At 37.5% G+C, this 21,042-nt stretch overlaps 1 protein-coding gene across 2 annotated transcripts in view; it reads right to left on the minus strand.

Annotated features, from left to right (window-relative positions):
• The window catches only part of LOC110443094 (E3 ubiquitin-protein ligase RNF123-like), a 46,763-nt gene extending 28,735 nt beyond the window's left edge, over window positions 1-18,028 (minus strand). For both annotated transcript variants that reach the window (XM_021487085.1, XM_021487084.1), the window contains exons 1-17: window positions 17,900-18,028; window positions 15,447-15,531; window positions 14,833-14,957; window positions 14,173-14,270; window positions 13,773-13,827; window positions 13,149-13,234; window positions 12,551-12,637; window positions 11,738-11,805; window positions 8,846-8,971; window positions 8,040-8,157; window positions 7,039-7,167; window positions 6,285-6,410; window positions 5,123-5,215; window positions 1,816-1,889; window positions 1,575-1,677; window positions 1,179-1,275; window positions 744-805 (exon numbers count right to left, since the gene is read on the minus strand). In XM_021487085.1, coding sequence (XP_021342760.1) covers window positions 744-805; window positions 1,179-1,275; window positions 1,575-1,677; window positions 1,816-1,889; window positions 5,123-5,215; window positions 6,285-6,410; window positions 7,039-7,167; window positions 8,040-8,157; window positions 8,846-8,971; window positions 11,738-11,805; window positions 12,551-12,637; window positions 13,149-13,234; window positions 13,773-13,827; window positions 14,173-14,270; window positions 14,833-14,957; window positions 15,447-15,531; window positions 17,900-17,933 — 1,566 coding nt within the window. In that variant the 5' untranslated portion in view covers window positions 17,934-18,028. The remainder of the gene's footprint in view (window positions 1-743; window positions 806-1,178; window positions 1,276-1,574; window positions 1,678-1,815; window positions 1,890-5,122; window positions 5,216-6,284; window positions 6,411-7,038; window positions 7,168-8,039; window positions 8,158-8,845; window positions 8,972-11,737; window positions 11,806-12,550; window positions 12,638-13,148; window positions 13,235-13,772; window positions 13,828-14,172; window positions 14,271-14,832; window positions 14,958-15,446; window positions 15,532-17,899) is intronic.
• Window positions 18,029-21,042: the final 3,014 nt, after the last annotated feature.

Here is a 21,042-nt window from a genome sequence, read left to right on the forward strand (position 1 = left end):
GTGGATGAGTAACACCTTGAGGATCTCCACCTGTTTCCCTTACCCGTCAGCTGTGTTACTTACCTCTTTGATGTCCCTGTGGATGAGTAATACCTTGAGGATCTCCACCTGTTTCCCTTACCGGTCGGCTGTTGTACTTACCTCTTTGAGGTCCTTGTAGACAAGTAACACCTTGAGGATCTCCACCTGTTTCCCTGACCTTTTGACTGTGTAACTTACCTCTTTGATGTCCTTGTGGATGAGTAATACCTTGAGGATCGCCACCTGTTTCCCTTACCTTTCGACTGTGTTACTTACCCCTTTGAGGTCCTTGTGAATGAGTAACACCTTGAGGATCTCCACCTGTTTCCCTTACCCGTCAGCTGTGTTACTTACCTCTTTGATGTCCCTGTGGATGAGTAATACCTTGAGGATCTCCACCTGTTTCCCTTACCCGTCAGCTGTGTTACTTACCTCTTTGATGTCCTTGTGGATGAGTAGCACCTTGAGGATCTCCACCTGTATGTCTTCTATAGCTGTAACATCACATGTCCTTGTGGATGAGTAACACCTTGAGGATCTCCTCCTGTTTCCCTTACCTTTTGTCTGTGTAACTTACCTCTTTGATGTCCTTGTGGATGAGTAACAGCTTGAGGATCTCCACCTGTATGTCTTCTATAGCTGTAACATCACATGTCCTTGTGGATGAGTAACACCTTGAGGATCTCCACCTGTATCCCTTACCTGTCAGCTGTGTTACTTACCTCTTTGATGTCCTTGTGGATGAGTAACACCTTGAGGATCTCCACCTGTATGTCTTCTATAGCTGTAACATCACAAATTACACTGCAATCAACGGACTCCATCACCTGTCCTCTAATCTACTGTAGAGGTACTTACAAATCTATAAATCTCCATACAAATAGTCATGCTTTGTATCACAGAGCCAGAAAGATTGAAGACTTTCGGTTTAGATAGACATTCACCCTTTCACCCCTATGTTACTTTAGAAGACTCTACCATATATTGATCTGGATGAGCCCATCATGGTCTTCAGACGTGAAAGGGTTAATTCAGGTACAGTTCACTAGTACATGAGAGTAAAGAGTGAGTACTTATTTCTGTACAACTGCTGAGATCCAAGCTGACTTAAACAAGAATCACACTTGACTACACCTCTATAGACAAGCTGTTTGTACCTTCTATCTTCTGTTTCAAGTGTTCACAGGACTGCATGTATTTGGTATGTCGTGATTTCTCCTCCTCAGTCTTGGGTGGACGTGGCTTGTCCTCTTCCTGTCAAACCAAAACCAAGACCACACATTAAATATTTTGTTTCTTCTACAAATATGATCTTTAATACTGATACATGTACTAGGAAAAACTTAAAAACATATTGATATTTGGAATCAAAATTGAATTATTCAATTGTTTACATAATATGTTATCATCATGATGTGATCCATCTTAACAATACCCTAAATCATATAGTAGTAATAGGGTTAGTAGTATTGTGTATTGTTGAGGCTGTATACACATTTTCTTTGTTGAAGATCACTAGACCACATAAAGATAACACTACTTCTCATAGTAACCTTATCATAGCTGTCCCACCAGACCGTGGGAACCAGTTCCTGTAGGCCCACATCATCAGGGGGTTTGATGTGCATGAAGATCGGGAACTTGACCTTGTCAAATCTGGGTCATAGGTCAAGGATTCAATGGTACCAATTTTACCTGCATGTATCAATTTTGATACAATGTATAATGAAGCATGTTCTATGATAAATATACATAAACCAACATGTATAAGATCAGTGCTGGTTACAAGGATACATGACGTGTATGAGGAGATAGCGGCGCGTGGTGGCGTGCTGGAGGACACTCAGGGTCAGCATCAGGTACTTGTTCTGTAAACAACACACAGGCTATAATACAGCATTCCAGAGTATGTATCAACAACACACACGCTATAATACAGCATTCCAGAGTATGTATCAACAACACACAGAAACAAATATCAAACTTCTCAGTTATGTCTTCATGAAAATAATAATATCAGCTTTTATTGCTGAATGTAACAAATTACTGTGATTCCAGTGTAGAAAAACCACTAAAATATGTGTGATTGATATAGCAACAAAACACTATAACATAACACAGGTATTTTATTGTTTTTTAAAGTTTTTTTGGTTAAATGCAATATGTAATAATTCAAACAAAAGGCCTTTGTTGACAAAAACTTGAATACCTAAATACATAATGACATGTTTACTAAACACCTGTTACTTACAGCAGAACAGAAGTTTTCTGTCACTGATGAGAAGTGGTAACATAATGACATATTTACTAAACACCCGTTACTTACAGCAGAACAGAAGTTTTCTGTCACTGATGAGAAGTGATAACATAATGACATGTTTACTAAACACCTGTTACTTACAGCAGAACAGAAGTTTTCTGTCACTGATGAGAAGTGGTAACATAATGACATGTTTACTAAACACCTGTTACTTACAGCAGAACAGAAGTTTTCTGTCACTGATGAGAAGTGGTAACATAATGACATGTTTACTAAACACCTGTTACTTACAGCAGAACAGAAGTTTTCTGTCACTGATGAGAAGTGGTAACATAATGACATGTTTACTAAACACCTGTTACTTACAGCAGAACAGAAGTTTTCTGTCACTGATGAGAAGTGGTAACATAATGACATGTTTACTAAACACCTGTTACTTACAGCAGAACAGAAGTTTTCTGTCACTGATGAGAAGTGGTAACATAATGACATGTTTACTAAACACCTGTTACTTACAGCAGAACAGAAGTTTTCTGTCACTGATGAGAAGTGGTAACATAATGACATGTTTACTAAACACCTGTTACTTACAGCAGAACAGAAGTTTTCTGTCACTGATGAGAAGTGGTAACATAATGACATGTTTACTAAACACCTGTTACTTACAGCAGAACAGAAGTTTTCTGTCACTGATGAGAAGTGGTAACATAATGACATGTTTACTAAACACCTGTTACTTACAGCAGAACAGAAGTTTTCTGTCACTGATGAGAAGTGGTAACATAATGACATGTTTACTAAACACCTGTTACTTACAGCAGAACAGAAGTTTTCTGTCACTGATGAGAAGTGGTAACATAATGACATGTTTACTAAACACCTGTTACTTACAGCAGAACAGAAGTTTTCTGTCACTGATGAGAAGTGGTAACATAATGACATGTTTACTAAACACCTGTTACTTACAGCAGAACAGAAGTTTTCTGTCACTGATGAGAAGTGGTAACATAATGACATGTTTACTAAACACCTGTTACTTACAGCAGAACAGAAGTTTTCTGTCACTGATGAGAAGTGGTAACATAATGACATGTTTACTAAACACCTGTTACTTACAGCAGAACAGAAGTTTTCTGTCACTGATGAGAAGTGGTAACATAATGACATGTTTACTAAACACCTGTTACTTACAGCAGAACAGAAGTTTTCTGTCACTGATGAGAAGTGGTAACATAATGACATGTTTACTAAACACCTGTTACTTACAGCAGAACAGAAGTTTTCTGTCACTGATGAGAAGTGGTAACATAATGACATGTTTACTAAACACCTGTTACTTACAGCAGAACAGAAGTTTTCTGTCACTGATGAGAAGTGGTAACATAATGACATGTTTACTAAACACCTGTTACTTACAGCAGAACAGAAGTTTTCTGTCACTGATGAGAAGTGGTAACATAATGACATGTTTACTAAACACCTGTTACTTACAGCAGAACAGAAGTTTTCTGTCACTGATGAGAAGTGGTAACATAATGACATGTTTACTAAACACCTGTTACTTACAGCAGAACAGAAGTTTTCTGTCACTGATGAGAAGTGGTAACATAATGACATGTTTACTAAACACCTGTTACTTACAGCAGAACAGAAGTTTTCTGTCACTGATGAGAAGTGGTAACATAATGACATGTTTACTAAACACCTGTTACTTACAGCAGAACAGAAGTTTTCTGTCACTGATGAGAAGTGGTAACATAATGACATGTTTACTAAACACCTGTTACTTACAGCAGAACAGAAGTTTTCTGTCACTGATGAGAAGTGGTAACATAATGACATGTTTACTAAACACCTGTTACTTACAGCAGAACAGAAGTTTTCTGTCACTGATGAGAAGTGGTAACATAATGACATGTTTACTAAACACCTGTTACTTACAGCAGAACAGAAGTTTTCTGTCACTGATGAGAAGTGGTAACATAATGACATGTTTACTAAACACCTGTTACTTACAGCAGAACAGAAGTTTTCTGTCACTGATGAGAAGTGGTAACATAATGACATGTTTACTAAACACCTGTTACTTACAGCAGAACAGAAGTTTTCTGTCACTGATGAGAAGTGGTAACATAATGACATGTTTACTAAACACCTGTTACTTACAGCAGAACAGAAGTTTTCTGTCACTGATGAGAAGTGGTAACATAATGACATGTTTACTAAACACCTGTTACTTACAGCAGAACAGAAGTTTTCTGTCACTGATGAGAAGTGGTAACATAATGACATGTTTACTAAACACCTGTTACTTACAGCAGAACAGAAGTTTTCTGTCACTGATGAGAAGTGGTAACATAATGACATGTTTACTAAACACCTGTTACTTACAGCAGAACAGAAGTTTTCTGTCACTGATGAGAAGTGGTAACATAATGACATGTTTACTAAACACCTGTTACTTACAGCAGAACAGAAGTTTTCTGTCACTGATGAGAAGTGGTAACATAATGACATGTTTACTAAACACCTGTTACTTACAGCAGAACAGAAGTTTTCTGTCACTGATGAGAAGTGGTAACATAATGACATGTTTACTAAACACCTGTTACTTACAGCAGAACAGAAGTTTTCTGTCACTGATGAGAAGTGGTAACATAATGACATGTTTACTAAACACCTGTTAATTACAGCAGAACAGAAGTTTTCTGTCACTGATGAGAAGTGGTAACATAATGACATATTTACTAAACACCTGTTACTTACAGCAGAATAGAAGTTTTCTGTCATTGATGAGAAGTGATAACATAATGACATGTTTACTAAACACCTGTTACTTACAGCAGAACAGAAGTTTTCTGTCACTGATGAGAAGCGGTAACACTGGAGCAAGGAAATCAACAGGTTCTCAAAGCAGGACTTCAGTTCATGGTCCTAAAGTAAAACGACAGAAACAGAAGTCAATAATTATAAATGTTTGAATGATAAGCTGTTTATGATCCAGTTTATAGCAGATGTGTTTTTTGTTACATTCATTTTTTAATGTCACTTCTAAGTTTTTATAAGCATGTTTCTGTAACAATACAAAACCTTAACCTTGACATATAGCCATGGGTCATTGCAAGGTTCTAGGGTACAGCTACTGACCATAACGCCAATGTCTGACACTGCAGGTTCCATGTTTGTTTATCCTGATTATTTAGTCTACCCAGCTATACAACAAGGTACCAGTCTACTGGATGGTAATCTTGCAACAGACTGGTGTACTGGTAGGGAGGGGAGTAACTGGGAAGACATTGTATATTACCTGCATGAGAGACCACATCTGGTTGAGTAGCCTCTGGACTGGTGTACTGGTAGGGAGGGGAGTAACAGGGAAGACATCGTATATTACCTGCATAAGAGACCACATCTGGTCGAGTAGCCTCTGGACTGGTGTACTGGTAGGTAGGGGAGTTATTGGAAGGTCATCGTATGTTACTTGCATAAGAGACCACATCTGGTCAAGTAGCCTCTGGACTGGTGTACTGGTAGGGAGGGGAGTTATTGGAAGGTCATCTATGTTACCTGCATAAGAGACCACATCTGGTTGAGTAGCCTCTGGACTGGTGTACTGGTAGGGAGGGGAGTTATTGGGAAGGTCATCTTATGTTACCTGCATAAAAGACCACATCTGGTCGAGTAGCCTCTGGACTGATGTACTGGTAGGGAGGGGAGTTATTGGAAGGTCATCTATGTTACCTGCATAAGAGACTACATCTGGTTGAGTAGCCTCTGGACTGGTGTACTGGTAGGGAGGGGAGTTATTGGGAAGGTCATCTTATGTTACCTGCATAAAAGACCACATCTGGTCGAGTAGCCTCTGGACTGATGTACTGGTAGGGAGGGGAGTTAATGGAAGGTCATCGTATGTTACCTGCATAAGAGACCACATCTGGTCGAGTAGCCTCTGGACTGGTGTACTGTTAGGGAGGGAAGTTATTGGGAAGACATTGTATATTACCTGCATAAGAGACCACATCTGGTCGAGTAGCCTCTGGACTGCCACCTGTTCCCTCTTATAGGATGTCTGGTCACACAGCTTCAGCAGGAACGGCAGCAGACACGCCTCCACCACATAGGAACTTCTCTGAGACAACATCAAAAGTACAGAAACTTCTCAACAAAGGTTTACAATTTAATCATTGTATGACAGACCACTGATTCCACATGCTTTTTTAAATTTGTGTTGGTTTATCTTTTATAGAAGTTGTAAAATTGTTTTTAATAAATTGTTATAATTCGTTTTAAAATGTATTGAATATTTCTGTGATGATTTGGTTGGTTAGCCTTGTAAAATGAGTTAAAACTTGTAAGATCGGATTGATTTCACTAAAAATATGAATCGTGAAATCAAGGTTGGAAAGGCTGTTGAAATATTAATTCCATATAAATTAGTCCATGTATACAGGGTAACTATGATGGTAGTGTTGTTTTCCTTGTATTGGCAGTCCTCATTAACAATTAATCTACAAGTTCAACATAATAGAAAAAATCCTAATAAAGTAACATGACATACCCAACATTCTTGAAACCACATATTTAACAATACGCAAACATGTATTATTCTACATCAAAAACATAGTGTAATCACAGGTGTCTACAGTTACTACAGGTCTTGTATAATATATTGTGTTTCCTCAGGATTAAAATATAAAGTTATTTATAGATATCATTGGCTTTACTCCGTTAAAATATTTATAAACCTATCAACATACCAGCAAGGGTGCCAACTTTTCAAATATATGGGCAGCGATAAGCATTATTGAACATTTGTTGCTGGGGAACTCTCCTAGCTTTGGAGGTGGAACACTCTTCTTGTCCGACACCAAGAACTCCATTCCCATCTAAACAAAACAATACAATCAACTCAGTATTCTGTGACTTTAGGTGCGTAACTTCGCTAGACAAAAACGTCGTAGGTTTTTAAACTATTCCAACAGTCCCTCTACTTGAATAATTTACCACTATGTAAACATTTAAATTCCCAGGCAGTACCTTTTGTTAATACTTATGTCATTTGTCAATTCAAAACTGTATCAATAGTTCTTCAATTGGGACAGAATTAATCTTGATTTTCTCTATTTCAAAATCTTCCAGATTTCTCTATGATCAAATCCAGGGGATCTACTCTCCATATACATATTTTCTCTGCACCCTTGAAATATGTCACAAAAAATTGAAGACACAGCTAGCCATTTGATTGGTTTCAGTCATTAACACCTGACCAATCTCTTGGCTAACACTTGTACTTTGAAATAACAGAAGAGCTACACCTAAATCAAAGCCAGACAATCTGACTGCAATGCTACCACATGATTCCATTTGTATTTGGTATCAAGATATCACAGATTTGCAAGACTCTGTAACAGTTTCCAGACTTGTCTTATCATATTTTTCACAAATAAGCAAATACAAACCCTTTGATTTTGCCATGAAATGTTCCATGAGTGCAGAGAAGGTGCATAGCAAAAGAGCAAAAACCCTAAGATTCTGAACATAGAACTGCCAAAGTTTCCACTATAGATATTCACAACATGTTTCAGTGCTCAGCGTTCCATTTACATCAACAGCTTTGTATTAAGTCCATCCCTTTGTTAAACAGATGCTGTGTATGAGGAGCATAAACCAATAACCCTTTACAACATGTAAAGAGGTCTCTATAGTAAAAATAGGGGAAATCTATATCAAATCTTACCCCCAGTAGGTAAATACTTACACTGGAACTATCAGCCATTTCTGTGTGTATGTTTTCCAGGTAGCTGAACAGGAGATGTGCTTTTGCTACACTTGCATATGGTACATCTTGGAGTGGTCGGTAGCCCGCAATAGGGTACCTATACAACAGGTAATAATTGATTGTACAATAGCCCACAATAGGGTACCTATACAACAGGTAATAATTGATTGTACAGTAGCCCACAATAGGGTACCTATACAACAGGTAATAATTGATTGTACAGTAGCCCGCAATAGGGTACCTATACAGCAGGTAATAATTGATTGTAAAGTAGCCCACAATAGGGTACCTATACAACAGGTAAAAATTGATTGTACAGTAGCCCGCAATAGGGTACCTATACAACAGGTAATAATTGATTGTACAGTAGCCCGCAATAGGGTACCTATACAACAGGTAAAAATTGATCGTACAGTAGCCCGCAATAGGGTACCTATACAACAGGTAATAATTGATTCTACAGTAGCCCACAATAGGGTACCTATACAACAGGTAATAATTGATTGTACAGTAGCCCACAATAGGGTACCTGTACAACAGGTAATAATTGATTGTACAGTAGCCCACAATAGGGTATCTATTCAACAGACAGGTAATATGTGATTGTACAGTAATGTACATAATAAAATACAACAGGTAACTAGCGACAAGGTCTGTAGCCCGCATCTCCTTGTACCCTCAAAACATGTGTGTTAATCTTTAATCTATCCTACCCTCACAATATCTCATGTGTCAACCTTTTATATTGAACTATTTCAATTCAAAACCATCATTCCAGCTGGTACCTAAGAGGTGTGGCTCCAAAGTTAGCATGTAGATTTTCGCCCTGGGACAGGCTGACAGCAGGGAAGTAGGCCAGACCACTCCCCACTTGTATGTCTGTGAAGGCGACGCCCATAGACTTCCCATTCCTGGCAAATAAAGACAGTAATTGAATCTCTTCATCAACCTAAACAGCATTAATAATTGTATCTCTTCATCAACCTGAACAGCATGAATAGTTGTATCTCTTCATCAACCTAAACAGCATTAATAGTTGTATCTCTTCATCAACATAAACAGCATTAATAATTATATCTCTTCATCAACCTAAACAGCATTAATAATTATATCTCTTCATCAACCTAAACAGCATTAATAGTTGTATCTCTTCTTCAACCTAAACAGCATTAATAATTATATCTCTTCATCAACCTAAACAGCATTAATAGTTGGATCTCTTCATCAACCTAAACAGCATTAATCTAAGTGAACACTTTGTTTCTTTATGTCTGAATACAGAAACATTACTTAAAACAAAGTAAAGAGCCTCCACACAACTTCAGTACATGTATCAACCCATTGTACCCAGCCTCCACACAACTTCAGTCCATGTATCAATCCATTGTACCCAGCCTCCACACAACTTCAGTCCATGTATCAATCCATTGTACCCAGCCTCCACACGACTTCAGTACATGTATCAATCCATTGTACCCAGCCTCCACACAACTTCAGTATATGTATCAATCCATTGTACCCAGCCTCCACACAACTTCGGTACATGTATCAGATAATTGTATCTCTTCATCAACCTAAACAGCATTAATAATTGTATCTCTTCATCAACCTAAACAGCATTAATCTAAGTGAACACTTTGTTTCTTTTATGTCTGAATACAGAAACATTACTTAAAACAAAGTAAAGAGCCTCCACACAACTTCAGTACATGTATCAATCCATTGTACCAAACCTCCACACAACTTCAGTACATGTATCAATCCATTGTACCCAGCCTCCACACAACTTCAGTACATGTATCAATCCATTGTACCCAGCCTCCACACAACTTCAGTACATGTATCAATCCATTGTACCCAGCCTCCACACAACTTCAGTACATGTATCAATCCATTGTACCCAGCCTCCACACAACTTCAGTACATGTATCAATCCATTGTACCCAGCCTCCACACAACTTCAGTACATGTATCAATCCATTGTACCCAGCCTCCACACAACTTCAGTACATGTATCAATCCATTGTACCCAGCCTCCACACAACTTCAGTACATGTATCAATCCATTGTACCCAGCCTCCACACAACTTCAGTACATGTATCAATCCATTGTACCCAGCCTCCACACAACTTCAGTACATGTATCAATCCATTGTACCCAGCCTCCACACAACTTCAGTACATGTATCAATCCATTGTACCCAGCCTCCACACAACTTCAGTACATGTATCAATCCATTGTACCCAGCCTCCACACAACTTCAGTACATGTATCAATCCATTGTACCCAGCCTCCACACAACTTCAGTACATGTATCAATCCATTGTACCCAGCCTCCACACAACTTCAGTACATGTATCAATCCATTGTACCCAGCCTCCACACAACTTCAGTACATGTATCAATCCATTGTACCCAGCCTCCACACAACTTCAGTACATGTATCAATCCATTGTACCCAGCCTCCACACAACTTCAGTACATGTATCAATCCATTGTACCCAGCCTCCACACAACTTCAGTACATGTATCAATCCATTGTACCCAGCCTCCACACAACTTCAGTACATGTATCAATCCATTGTACCCAGCCTCCACACAACTTCAGTACATGTATCAATCCATTGTACCCAGCCTCCACACAACTTCAGTACATGTATCAATCCATTGTACCCAGCCTCCACACAACTTCAGTACATGTATCAATCCATTGTACCCAGCCTCCACACAACTTCAGTACATGTATCAATCCATTGTACCCAGCCTCCACACAACTTCAGTACATGTATCAATCCATTGTACCCAGCCTCCACACAACTTCAGTACATGTATCAATCCATTGTACCCAGCCTCCACACAACTTCAGTACATGTATCAATCCATTGTACCCAGCCTCCACACAACTTCAGTACATGTATCAATCCATTGTACCCAGCCTCCACACAACTTCAGTACATGTATCAATCCATTGTACCCAGCCTCCACACAACTTCAGTACATGTATCAATCCATTGTACCCAGCCTCCACACAACTTCAGTACATGTATCAATCCATTGTACCCAGCCTCCACACAACTTCAGTACATGTATCAATCCATTGTACCCAGCCTCCACACAACTTCAGTACATGTATCAATCCATTGTACCCAGCCTCCACACAACTTCAGTACATGTATCAATCCATTGTACCCAGCCTCCACACAACTTCAGTACATGTATCAATCCATTGTACCCAGCCTCCACACAACTTCAGTACATGTATCAATCCATTGTACCCAGCCTCCACACAACTTAAGTACATGTATCAAAAAGGAACGAAGGGACTAAACTCTATAAAATGAGGCACAATTTTAGTGCCAAGCAATCTGCCTCATTATCTCAAGATTACAAAAATTTCAAATTTGACAATGGATAGTGATAATGCAGAAATATGCCTAAGACAAAGATAGATAAATCGATGGATATAATATTTAGGAGCTTTCTAACACTGAAAGGGCAAACCTGTGGTCCCTTCCAGACAGTTTGTCAGTTTGTTAACATTTATCAATGATTTTCCCCCAATTTGTCCCAGGGTCCATTTCATCAAATACACAATGTAAAACAAATCCCCAGACCTTCTTCTTTATCCAATTTAACGTCCTTAGAATACACAAAGTTAAATTTAAAAGATACTTACCTGTAAAATGTAGCTGTCCCTGCGTCACAGTCCAGAGCACAGGTAATCACATCTCCAGTCAACCATTGCTACAACACAAATTACACATTAGAGTTAATCTTGTACACTGTAAAGTTCATGCGTACACAGTGACAGAAGTGCTGTGGTATTTCTAACAATCTGAAACATGGTATTTCTAACAATCTGAAACATGGTATTTCTAATAGTCTGAAACTATTTTGAGTAACAAGAAATATAAAAGCTGCTCTTAAAAAACTTCAACTTGCCGAGGTATGGAAGAAATCAGCTTTGTTATGGTATGAACCTCTCCATATCCTTACAAAACTATAACATGCAGAGCTATGGAAGAAATTAACATTTTTATGCTAAGTACCTCTCCATATCTATGGAAGATATGAACATTTGGATGGTATGTACCTCTCCATATCTATAGAAGATATTAACATTGGTATGGTATATACCTCTCCATATCTATAGAAGGTCTTAAAATTTGTATGGTATGTACCTCTCCATATCTACAGAAGATATCAACATTTGTATTGTATGTACCTCTCCATATCTATAGCAGATATCAACATTTTTATGGTATGTACCTCTCCATATCTATAGAAGGTCTTAAAATTTGTATGGTATATACCTCTCCATATCTACAGAAGGTATCAACATTTGTATGGTATGTCCCTCTCCATATCTACAGAAGAGATCAACATTTGTATGGTATGTCCCTCACCATATCTTCAGAAGATATCAACATTTGTATGGTATGTACCTCTCCATATCTATAGAAGATATCAACATTTTTATGGTATGTACCTCTCCATATCGGTGTGTTTTGACGTTCCACTTCCTCAACCTGCTTCCATCATAGGCATATGATCTTACAGTGTCTCCAACACCTTCCTGTTCAATAAACAAATATCAATACTTATTTTAAGCTTTTACAGATATACAAACTAACAAACAAACACATATCTATGATAGGTATTTACTGATATACAAACTACATACATTATAATTATATCATTATCTAAAATTACTTCAAACCTCCAAGCTATCAAGGGTCAATGTTTTCATCATTTTATCTACAATGGTTGATATTTTATCACGTGTACATATAAGCTGACCAGAAATCATGATTCAGAATTTTGTTTGATACGTTTTTCTACATTTCTCCCCCATAATCAGGTATACAACATTTGATTCCAGCAATATGCTATTCAGCATCATTAAGTTAGAAGTAACCAGTCATACCTCTACACCTCATCATTACGTAGACAAAGAGACAGCGATGACATTAAATGACTTTGAATCAAGATCTAAATACCATGTCATTTCATAAAAGGTATTTTCCCACAAAAACAAGGAAAATTATTATAATTGAACTTTGTTCTTTACTGAGATCCAGTCCTACCTCATATGAGAATTTACAGGACAGGGTACACCAGCCGAGCTGCATCACACCTTTACTTCCCAGCATCAGCTCGTACACCCATTTACCTGGTACCAAAAGTAGGCAGTTCAAAATCTAGCACACAAGTATCTCAATAGATTATAACACAAGGCAAATGTGTAAGGAAAATCATTGAATTAATGAATACAAATAAAACAAAAACAGAACATCTAAACATACCATAACATCAACACATAGCGACAAAAAATAATTTTGATATTGGAAAGTTTTAATTCCTAAAAGGGCACCATTTACAATGTGACTAACTTACTAGTGTGTGGAAGTTCTAAGGTATCTGTAACAAAAATTGGGATATGGTCCAAAAACACGTTTTGCAAAATGTATATATTTTAGGCATCAAAAACTTGTACAGGAAGTTAACAGATTCAATCTGTGGCAGTTTTTGAGATAAGCTCTGGAAACAATGGTGCTGGGATGAAAGAAAACAGGGAGCAAGAACAGATGAGAATTACACCATGTGTAAAATTTAGTTTGATGTATCCAAATCTTTTGTTCTACTTCAATTTCATTTCACTTTCATTTATTGTCCTTACATAACATGAACTTGTATAGTATCAAACTCACCTTTGCATACACAACAGTTGGCTCTCATGGTACTGAAGTTACTGTAACTTGTCAACTGCAGAAAACAAAATGGTCCATATCTGTGTCAAGATTTCCAAAGTCTCCATTGACTTAAACCTTTTTTATACATATAAAACAAAATGTAACAACGACAACAAAACCTGGTGAATGGCAGTGTTAAATGTTGTCCACTTAACCTTCTTTACTGATTACAGATACCAACTCTTCACGATACAGTAACCCTTTAGTTATTCCAACTGATAATATGGGAAATGAGGATGTGAAAACAGAAATTCGAATTTATATATACACCAATCAGATTACAGGATTCATACATAAGGTGTAATTAGAAATGATTACCATTATGACAAATGTAATAAACAGTAGCCTCCAGACCTACCCCTAGTCTGTCGGAGTCAACCAGCATTGTTCCAACATTTGAACCGATGTCAAATTCCACTTCCCCAAAACTGATCCGACCGCCATCAGATACTGGTTCTGAAATAAGAAAGGTGAATACTGTCAGTCGACTTATATTGCTATCGCACATTTTAAAATCTTTATAATCATTTTTATTGAATTTACCGGTAATTTCAATCATTAATATGATGTTCTACATTAACAAAATGGTTATCATTAGTCTTACTTACCTTAAATTCAGTGTCCTGGCGATCAACCAGAGTAATTCAATATAATTCTTATTTGGTTGAAATTTGTTACTCCTACTATATACTAGAGCAATTTTCAATACACTGGTATGCTTTCCTGATGGTCAACTAAAAACCAGTTTAATTGGCTAATCAATTATGACAGTTGCTTGAATGTTATAATTGATGATTAAAAAAAAATAACATTAAAATGCATTAAAATTGTATAAGTTGCTGTACTGAGATTAATATTTGATCATATTTGATCTCAAAATGATCATAATACTTTAATTTAGTTCAATGATACCTGATTTCCTATCATATCAATATTGAAAAAAAAATCACTGTAAATCTATACACTGACTTTTTGTTGGTGATTTTGGCTAGAAGTAAGTACCGTACATATATCTTACTTATGTGGAAGTCTTTGCCTGCCACGCCCTCCTCCGTTCCCACATCATTCTCACACTCCTGGGCCACCACATCCTTCAGACCTTTATCTAGGAATGTCTGAAGGGTTTCCAGACCAGACAGTTCCCTTTATATCATAAAAACATCACTTATAAAACAGTTATACTAATACAGAATGTATATGACCCATATACTACGATATACTGGTGACTGTTGTCTACGCAGTCCCAATGTACATCACATATCTGGTGGATTTTTCAAGATATGCTACCATTAATTAATGAATGAATATTTATAAAGCTGTCTAATTTCTAAATCAATTTATCAATACATAGATTATATCAAAATAAAAGGATATGTAATACAATGTTTATTATAATATTTTATGCATAACAATCAGTTAAGATAATCCATGAATTAATTATAGCAGTACTACAATCCCTGCAGACCTAAAAGTCTTCATCACCATATACAATTTCATTAATGGATTTAAAACTAAATCAGAGATAAATAAAAACTGTTATAAAGTGTTATAAGTGTAAAGGATTAACCACCATATGCACGGTCAACAAGTCACAGCTGAATGCCATGTGACCAACAAGTCAGTGGTGCTTACCTTGTGCCGAAGGAGGCACAGGCCTGTGATGAGAGATCTGTAGAAGTTGGGAACACTTTGTCCAATAGATTCCTAGTGTATGGGTCTGAAAAGAAAATGTCACTTTCAATACAACTGATGAACAATCCACACATCATATTACCACACACAATCCCGCCCAAGGACAAACCACATATCATATTACCACACACAATCCTGCCCAAGGAAAAGCCACACATCAGATTATCACCCACGATCCCGCCCAAGGAAAAGTCACATATCAGATTATCACCCACAATCCCGCCCAAAGACAAACCACATATCGGAATATCACCCACACTCCTCCTAGGACAAACAATATATCAGATTATCACCCACAATCCCGCCCAAGGACAAACCTCAAATCGGAATATCACCCACGATCCCCCTAAGGCAAACAATATATCGGATTATCACCCACGATCCCCCTAGGCCAAATCACATATCAGATTTAAATGTCATATATAATTTTTGTTGATGAATTCAAAAGATTTTCTGATGCGTCATCGCGGAAGAATAATGTCTAGACGCAGTGCACAGGCTCAGCTGTGAGTCTATGGCAGCCATCTTTTTACTAGTGCAAAGTGGAGAGCCGCTAAATTTCGAGGTTCTACATCGTCTGGAATGTGAAGCTGCAGTAAATGAATGTTGAAAAAAGACAGGAAACCAGACGTGGCTGGATAGGTCGAAAAATTTAATGACATTTGGCTGTTCGACTGCATTTCATAAAAGACAGGACCACATGGATCTACCACAGGGGTTCGTTAAAAATGTCTGAAATACACATATAATGCTATAACTGATATGGATCACAGCACACATAAACATACATTTATACACATATGCTATACTGATATGGGTCTCATCACCCATAAACATACATTTATATGTATGTTTATGTGTGCTGTGACCCCTATCAGTTATAGCATTATATGTGTATTTCAGGCATCTGTAATGAACCCCTGTGAATAGAATGGGTATCTGGACGGAGAATTTCTAGGGCAGTATATGACTTGTCACTGCCGCTAGTAACAGTACTAGTGAGCTGATAATATTTTGCTGATTGATCGTTTTTGGTTGTTTGAACAAGTTCTTGTGTAGCTTCAATAAAAATGTAAAATATCATCAAGTGGTACATCTTCTTTGTTTAAACATGTCAATAGTTACCTCCCTTCGCCAAATCATACGCACAGGCAATGTTAATCTGGTCAAATTCATCGGCAAATGAAACAGGTTACATTTGGTAGTTGCATTGAGTCTAACTTGAGTAGGAATTGAAATATTGAAGGATGGTTCTGGATATGAAATGAAACCTTCTAACTTCCCTCTAATGTGGAAAGTATGGAAAGATCTCTTGATAGAGACATCGCCAGCTTCGTGAAAAGTGAAGCTCCATCCATATCATTGATTAAGTACACAAAGATACAAATTTGGCTTCAAGATGGAGCATTGGGAGTTTAGTACAGCGACGTTGTTGTTACATGCTTTGCCACCTCACTCTAAGACAAATCAAAAGTATTTTATCCAAAAGACCGAAATGTTATTCAAGTGCTAACTCTGATACACTTATTGATTTTAAAGGTGTGACTGACCTTAAATAATTCATTAATAAAATGTATTTTCAGAACAGTTTGTTGGTCTAGAATCATAACTTTTACAAATTTCATTTATATATTCTACCAATTCGGATTCACATGACATGCTTTGTTGGAAGATGTAGCGTAACAGAAAAAGACTGTTTTAAGGTGACCAGCTGCAGGTAGCTCAGCTGATTAGTACGGCCATCTCTAGTCTGGAAGTCCCAGTTTTGAATCCTGGTCTGGCCCCTTTGTATTTTCATTTTCCTGTTACATTGGTACATGTGGTCAACTCTTGGTCAAGTAATGGGTGCTGGCTTAAATGGCCTTTAGATGGTAGCCGAACTGGACAGGGTCGATCGGTGGCAAAAAAGTAGCTTAATTGGTAGAGCATCTATCTAGAGTTCGGAGGGTCCCAGGTTCGAACGCCGGTCTGGTCAATGCATTTCTCTTTCTCCTGTTACAAAATTGGCGAGCTTGCCAACTCTTGTTTCAAGCACTCGGGTCATGATACTCCAACACTGTTAAAGGTTTACACGGCGAGATACTTATGACAGGCAATGCGATAGAAAAAATGGTCGACCAGCGGCCTCTTATGGAGTAGGGTCATGAATCATGCTCTCGATATAATCCCTATAATTTGAGTAAGACAAATGGATAATTTTCAGGAAAAGATGTGAGTTTTTAATATTCATACAATTAACAGAAATCGCTGCACTATTTAGAAACCTTCTATGCACATTGCTTCTTCAGCTATATAGTTTATTTCAATTATTTCCTTTGGTGCCGATTTGAGTCACCAAAAAAGGAGACATTTTTTGGATCTGCTTTTAAATGACCCAACCTGTTCTCTAGTACCTTTCTTTACTGCTGTTTGTTGACGATCCTCCATTATCGGCAAAAATAATGGTAACCCAGTATATCTTCGAATTCACTGTCGAATAGGCGAGCCAGCGAAAAGAAAATCAAAACAGGAAGTGGCGAACAACACACATATTTTGACGGAAGTGAATGTGCGCAAAGTAAACCTGAAATAATACCCTTTCTTGTTATTGCATTACTATGTTGACTAAGTCATGACGTGTAATTACAACTAAAATATATTTATTAAAGGAGATCGACATATAAAAATAAAGTAGGAAAAAGTATTTATACAAATTAAAATTTCCACAAATTATTCCGCGGAGTCTCAATAATTTATTAAGGATGCGCATACGTTAAACCTGTGTAAATAAAGACGAAAGTAATAAAACTGTTATGAAGTCTATCTATAAACCGTGACCATCGTTATAACAAACTAAAGTTACAATAACATAGAAATCACCTCCAGTAATACTGTTTCATTTTTTTTTTAAATTTATAATTTTATATCATTATTTTATTTTGGAACAGTTTGAAATAATTAATGTGTTTGGTTAGGTTGGTAGTATACAGCTTTTCATCACTCTAAAACCAATAATCGACAAACTGCAAAGTATCATATTGCGTTATATTCAATGGTGGTCGACCACACTTTTTAAAGTCTCATATTTACAATAACATTTGCCCGGTGCACGGACTTTGGAGATAAAAAGATTCCTTGCATTGTGTAGCGTAACTAGACTGGGTCATTCGCCGGAGACTAACTTAATCACTTGGTAGATCTGTCTAGAGTTAGGAGGGTCCAAGGTTTGAATCCCGGTCTAGCTGTTCATTGTTCCACCCCTATTAAAATCGCGCGGTGACAAGGATTCAAACCTCAGTGACTCTCTGAACTCTAGAAGGACGCCTGTTTTATTCCATTACACATGCATCTAGATACATGTTAAAGGACCACAAAACTGCTTACAATTGTAATCCCCTTTATTGTCTTCAAGAGTATGTAATACATGACAATATTATCTCTCCCAATAGATGCTTTTGAATGTGTGAAAGAAAAAGTAACTAATACATACATCCCAGGGTCATGCAAACCTGTGTTACTTTCCTTTAAATGCCATAGCTAGGATACAGCTTTACAAGATATGCAAGAGTCCGATTCATTTGTTTGAACATTTACAGTGATATGTGACATCTGTGACAATGCATTTATTACAAATATGATGAAACTTTCATCCCAGAAAGTTACATGTAATGTATTAATTAGGTTTACAGTCAGTAGAATCACCAAACCATTGCATATTAAGATGGTGACCTAACAACTGACCTAATCAAAATTGACCATGTTTTCTTTCTTCACTTTTCAAACTTCTATGAGTCAAGGTGAAGAAATATAAGTCTAGTCATAAGTCGACTATGGTATACATCATCTGTAGTCATTTCCTTATAGATAACCCCACAGCATCACTTCATCATCTGTACTCATTTCCTTAAAGATAACCCAACAGCATCACTACATCATCGGTAGTCATTTCCTTATAGATAATCCCACAGCATCACTTCATCACCTGTAGTCATTTCCTTATAGATAATCCCACAGCATCACTTCATCATCTGTAGTCATTTCCTTATAGATAATCCCACAGCATCACTTCATCACCTGTAGTCATTTCCTCATAGATAACCCCACAGCATCACTACATCATCTGTAGTCATTTCCTTATAGATAATCCCACAGCATCACTACATCATCGGTAGTCATTTCCTTAAAGATAACCCAACAGCATCACTACATCATCTGTAGTCATTTCCTTATAGATAACCCCACAGCATCACTACATCATTATAGATAACCCCACAGCATCACTTCATCACCTGTAGTCATTTCCTTAAAGATAACCCAACAGCATCACTACATCATCGGAAGTCATTTCCTTATAGAGAACCCCACAGCATCACTACATCATCTGTAGTCATTTCCTTAAAGATAACCCCACAGCATCACTACATCATCTTTAGTCATTTCCTTATAGATAACCCCACAGCAACACTCCATCATCTGTAGTCATTTCCTTATAGATAATCCCACAGCATCACTTCATCACCTGTAGTCAGTTCCTTAAAGATAACCCAACAGCATCACTACATCGTCTGTAGTCATTTCCTTATAGATAACCCCACATCATCACTACATCATCTGTAGTCATTTCCTTAAAGATAACCCAACAGCATCACTCCATCATCTGTAGTCATTTCCTTATAGATAACCACACAGCATCACTACATCATTATAGATAACCCCACAGCATCACTTCATCACCTGTAGTCATTTCCTTAAAGATAACCCCACATCATGACTACATCATCTGTACTCATTTCCTTATAGATAACCCCACAGCATAACCCCACAGCATCACTTCATCACCTGTAGTCATTTCCTTATAGATATCCCATCATCATCACTACATCATCTGTAGTCATTTCCTTAAAGATAACCCAACAGCATCCCTACATCATCTGTAGTCATTTCCTTATAGATAATCCCACAGCATCACTTCATCACCTGTAGTCAGTTCCTTAAAGATAACCCAACAGCATCACTACATCATCGGTAGTCATTTCCTTATAGATAACCCCCCAGCATCACTTCATCAACCTGTAGTCATTTCCTTATAGATAACCCCACAACATCACTACATCATTATAGATAACCCCACAGCATCTCTTCATCACCTGTAGTCATTTCCTTAAAGATAACCCAACAGCATCCCTACATCATCTGTAGTCATTTCCTTAAAGATAACCCAACAGCATCACTACATCGTCTGTAGTCATTTCCTTATAGATAACCCCACAACATCACATCATCTGTAGTCATTTCCTTATAGATAATCCCACAGCATCACTTCATCACCTGTAGTCATTTCCTTATAGATAACCCCACAACATCACATCATCTGTAGTCATTTCCTTATAGATAATCCCACAGCATCACTTCATCATCTGTAGTCATTAGTCATTTCCTTAAAGATAACCCAACAGCATCCCTACATCATCTGTAGTCATTTCCTTAAAGATAACCCAACAGCATCACTCCATCATCTGTAGTCATTTCCTTATAGATAATCCCACAGCATCACTAC

This window comes from Mizuhopecten yessoensis, unplaced genomic scaffold (assembly GCF_002113885.1).
Source record: "Mizuhopecten yessoensis strain PY_sf001 unplaced genomic scaffold, ASM211388v2 scaffold716325, whole genome shotgun sequence".
NCBI classification, from domain to species: domain Eukaryota; kingdom Metazoa; phylum Mollusca; class Bivalvia; order Pectinida; family Pectinidae; genus Mizuhopecten; species Mizuhopecten yessoensis.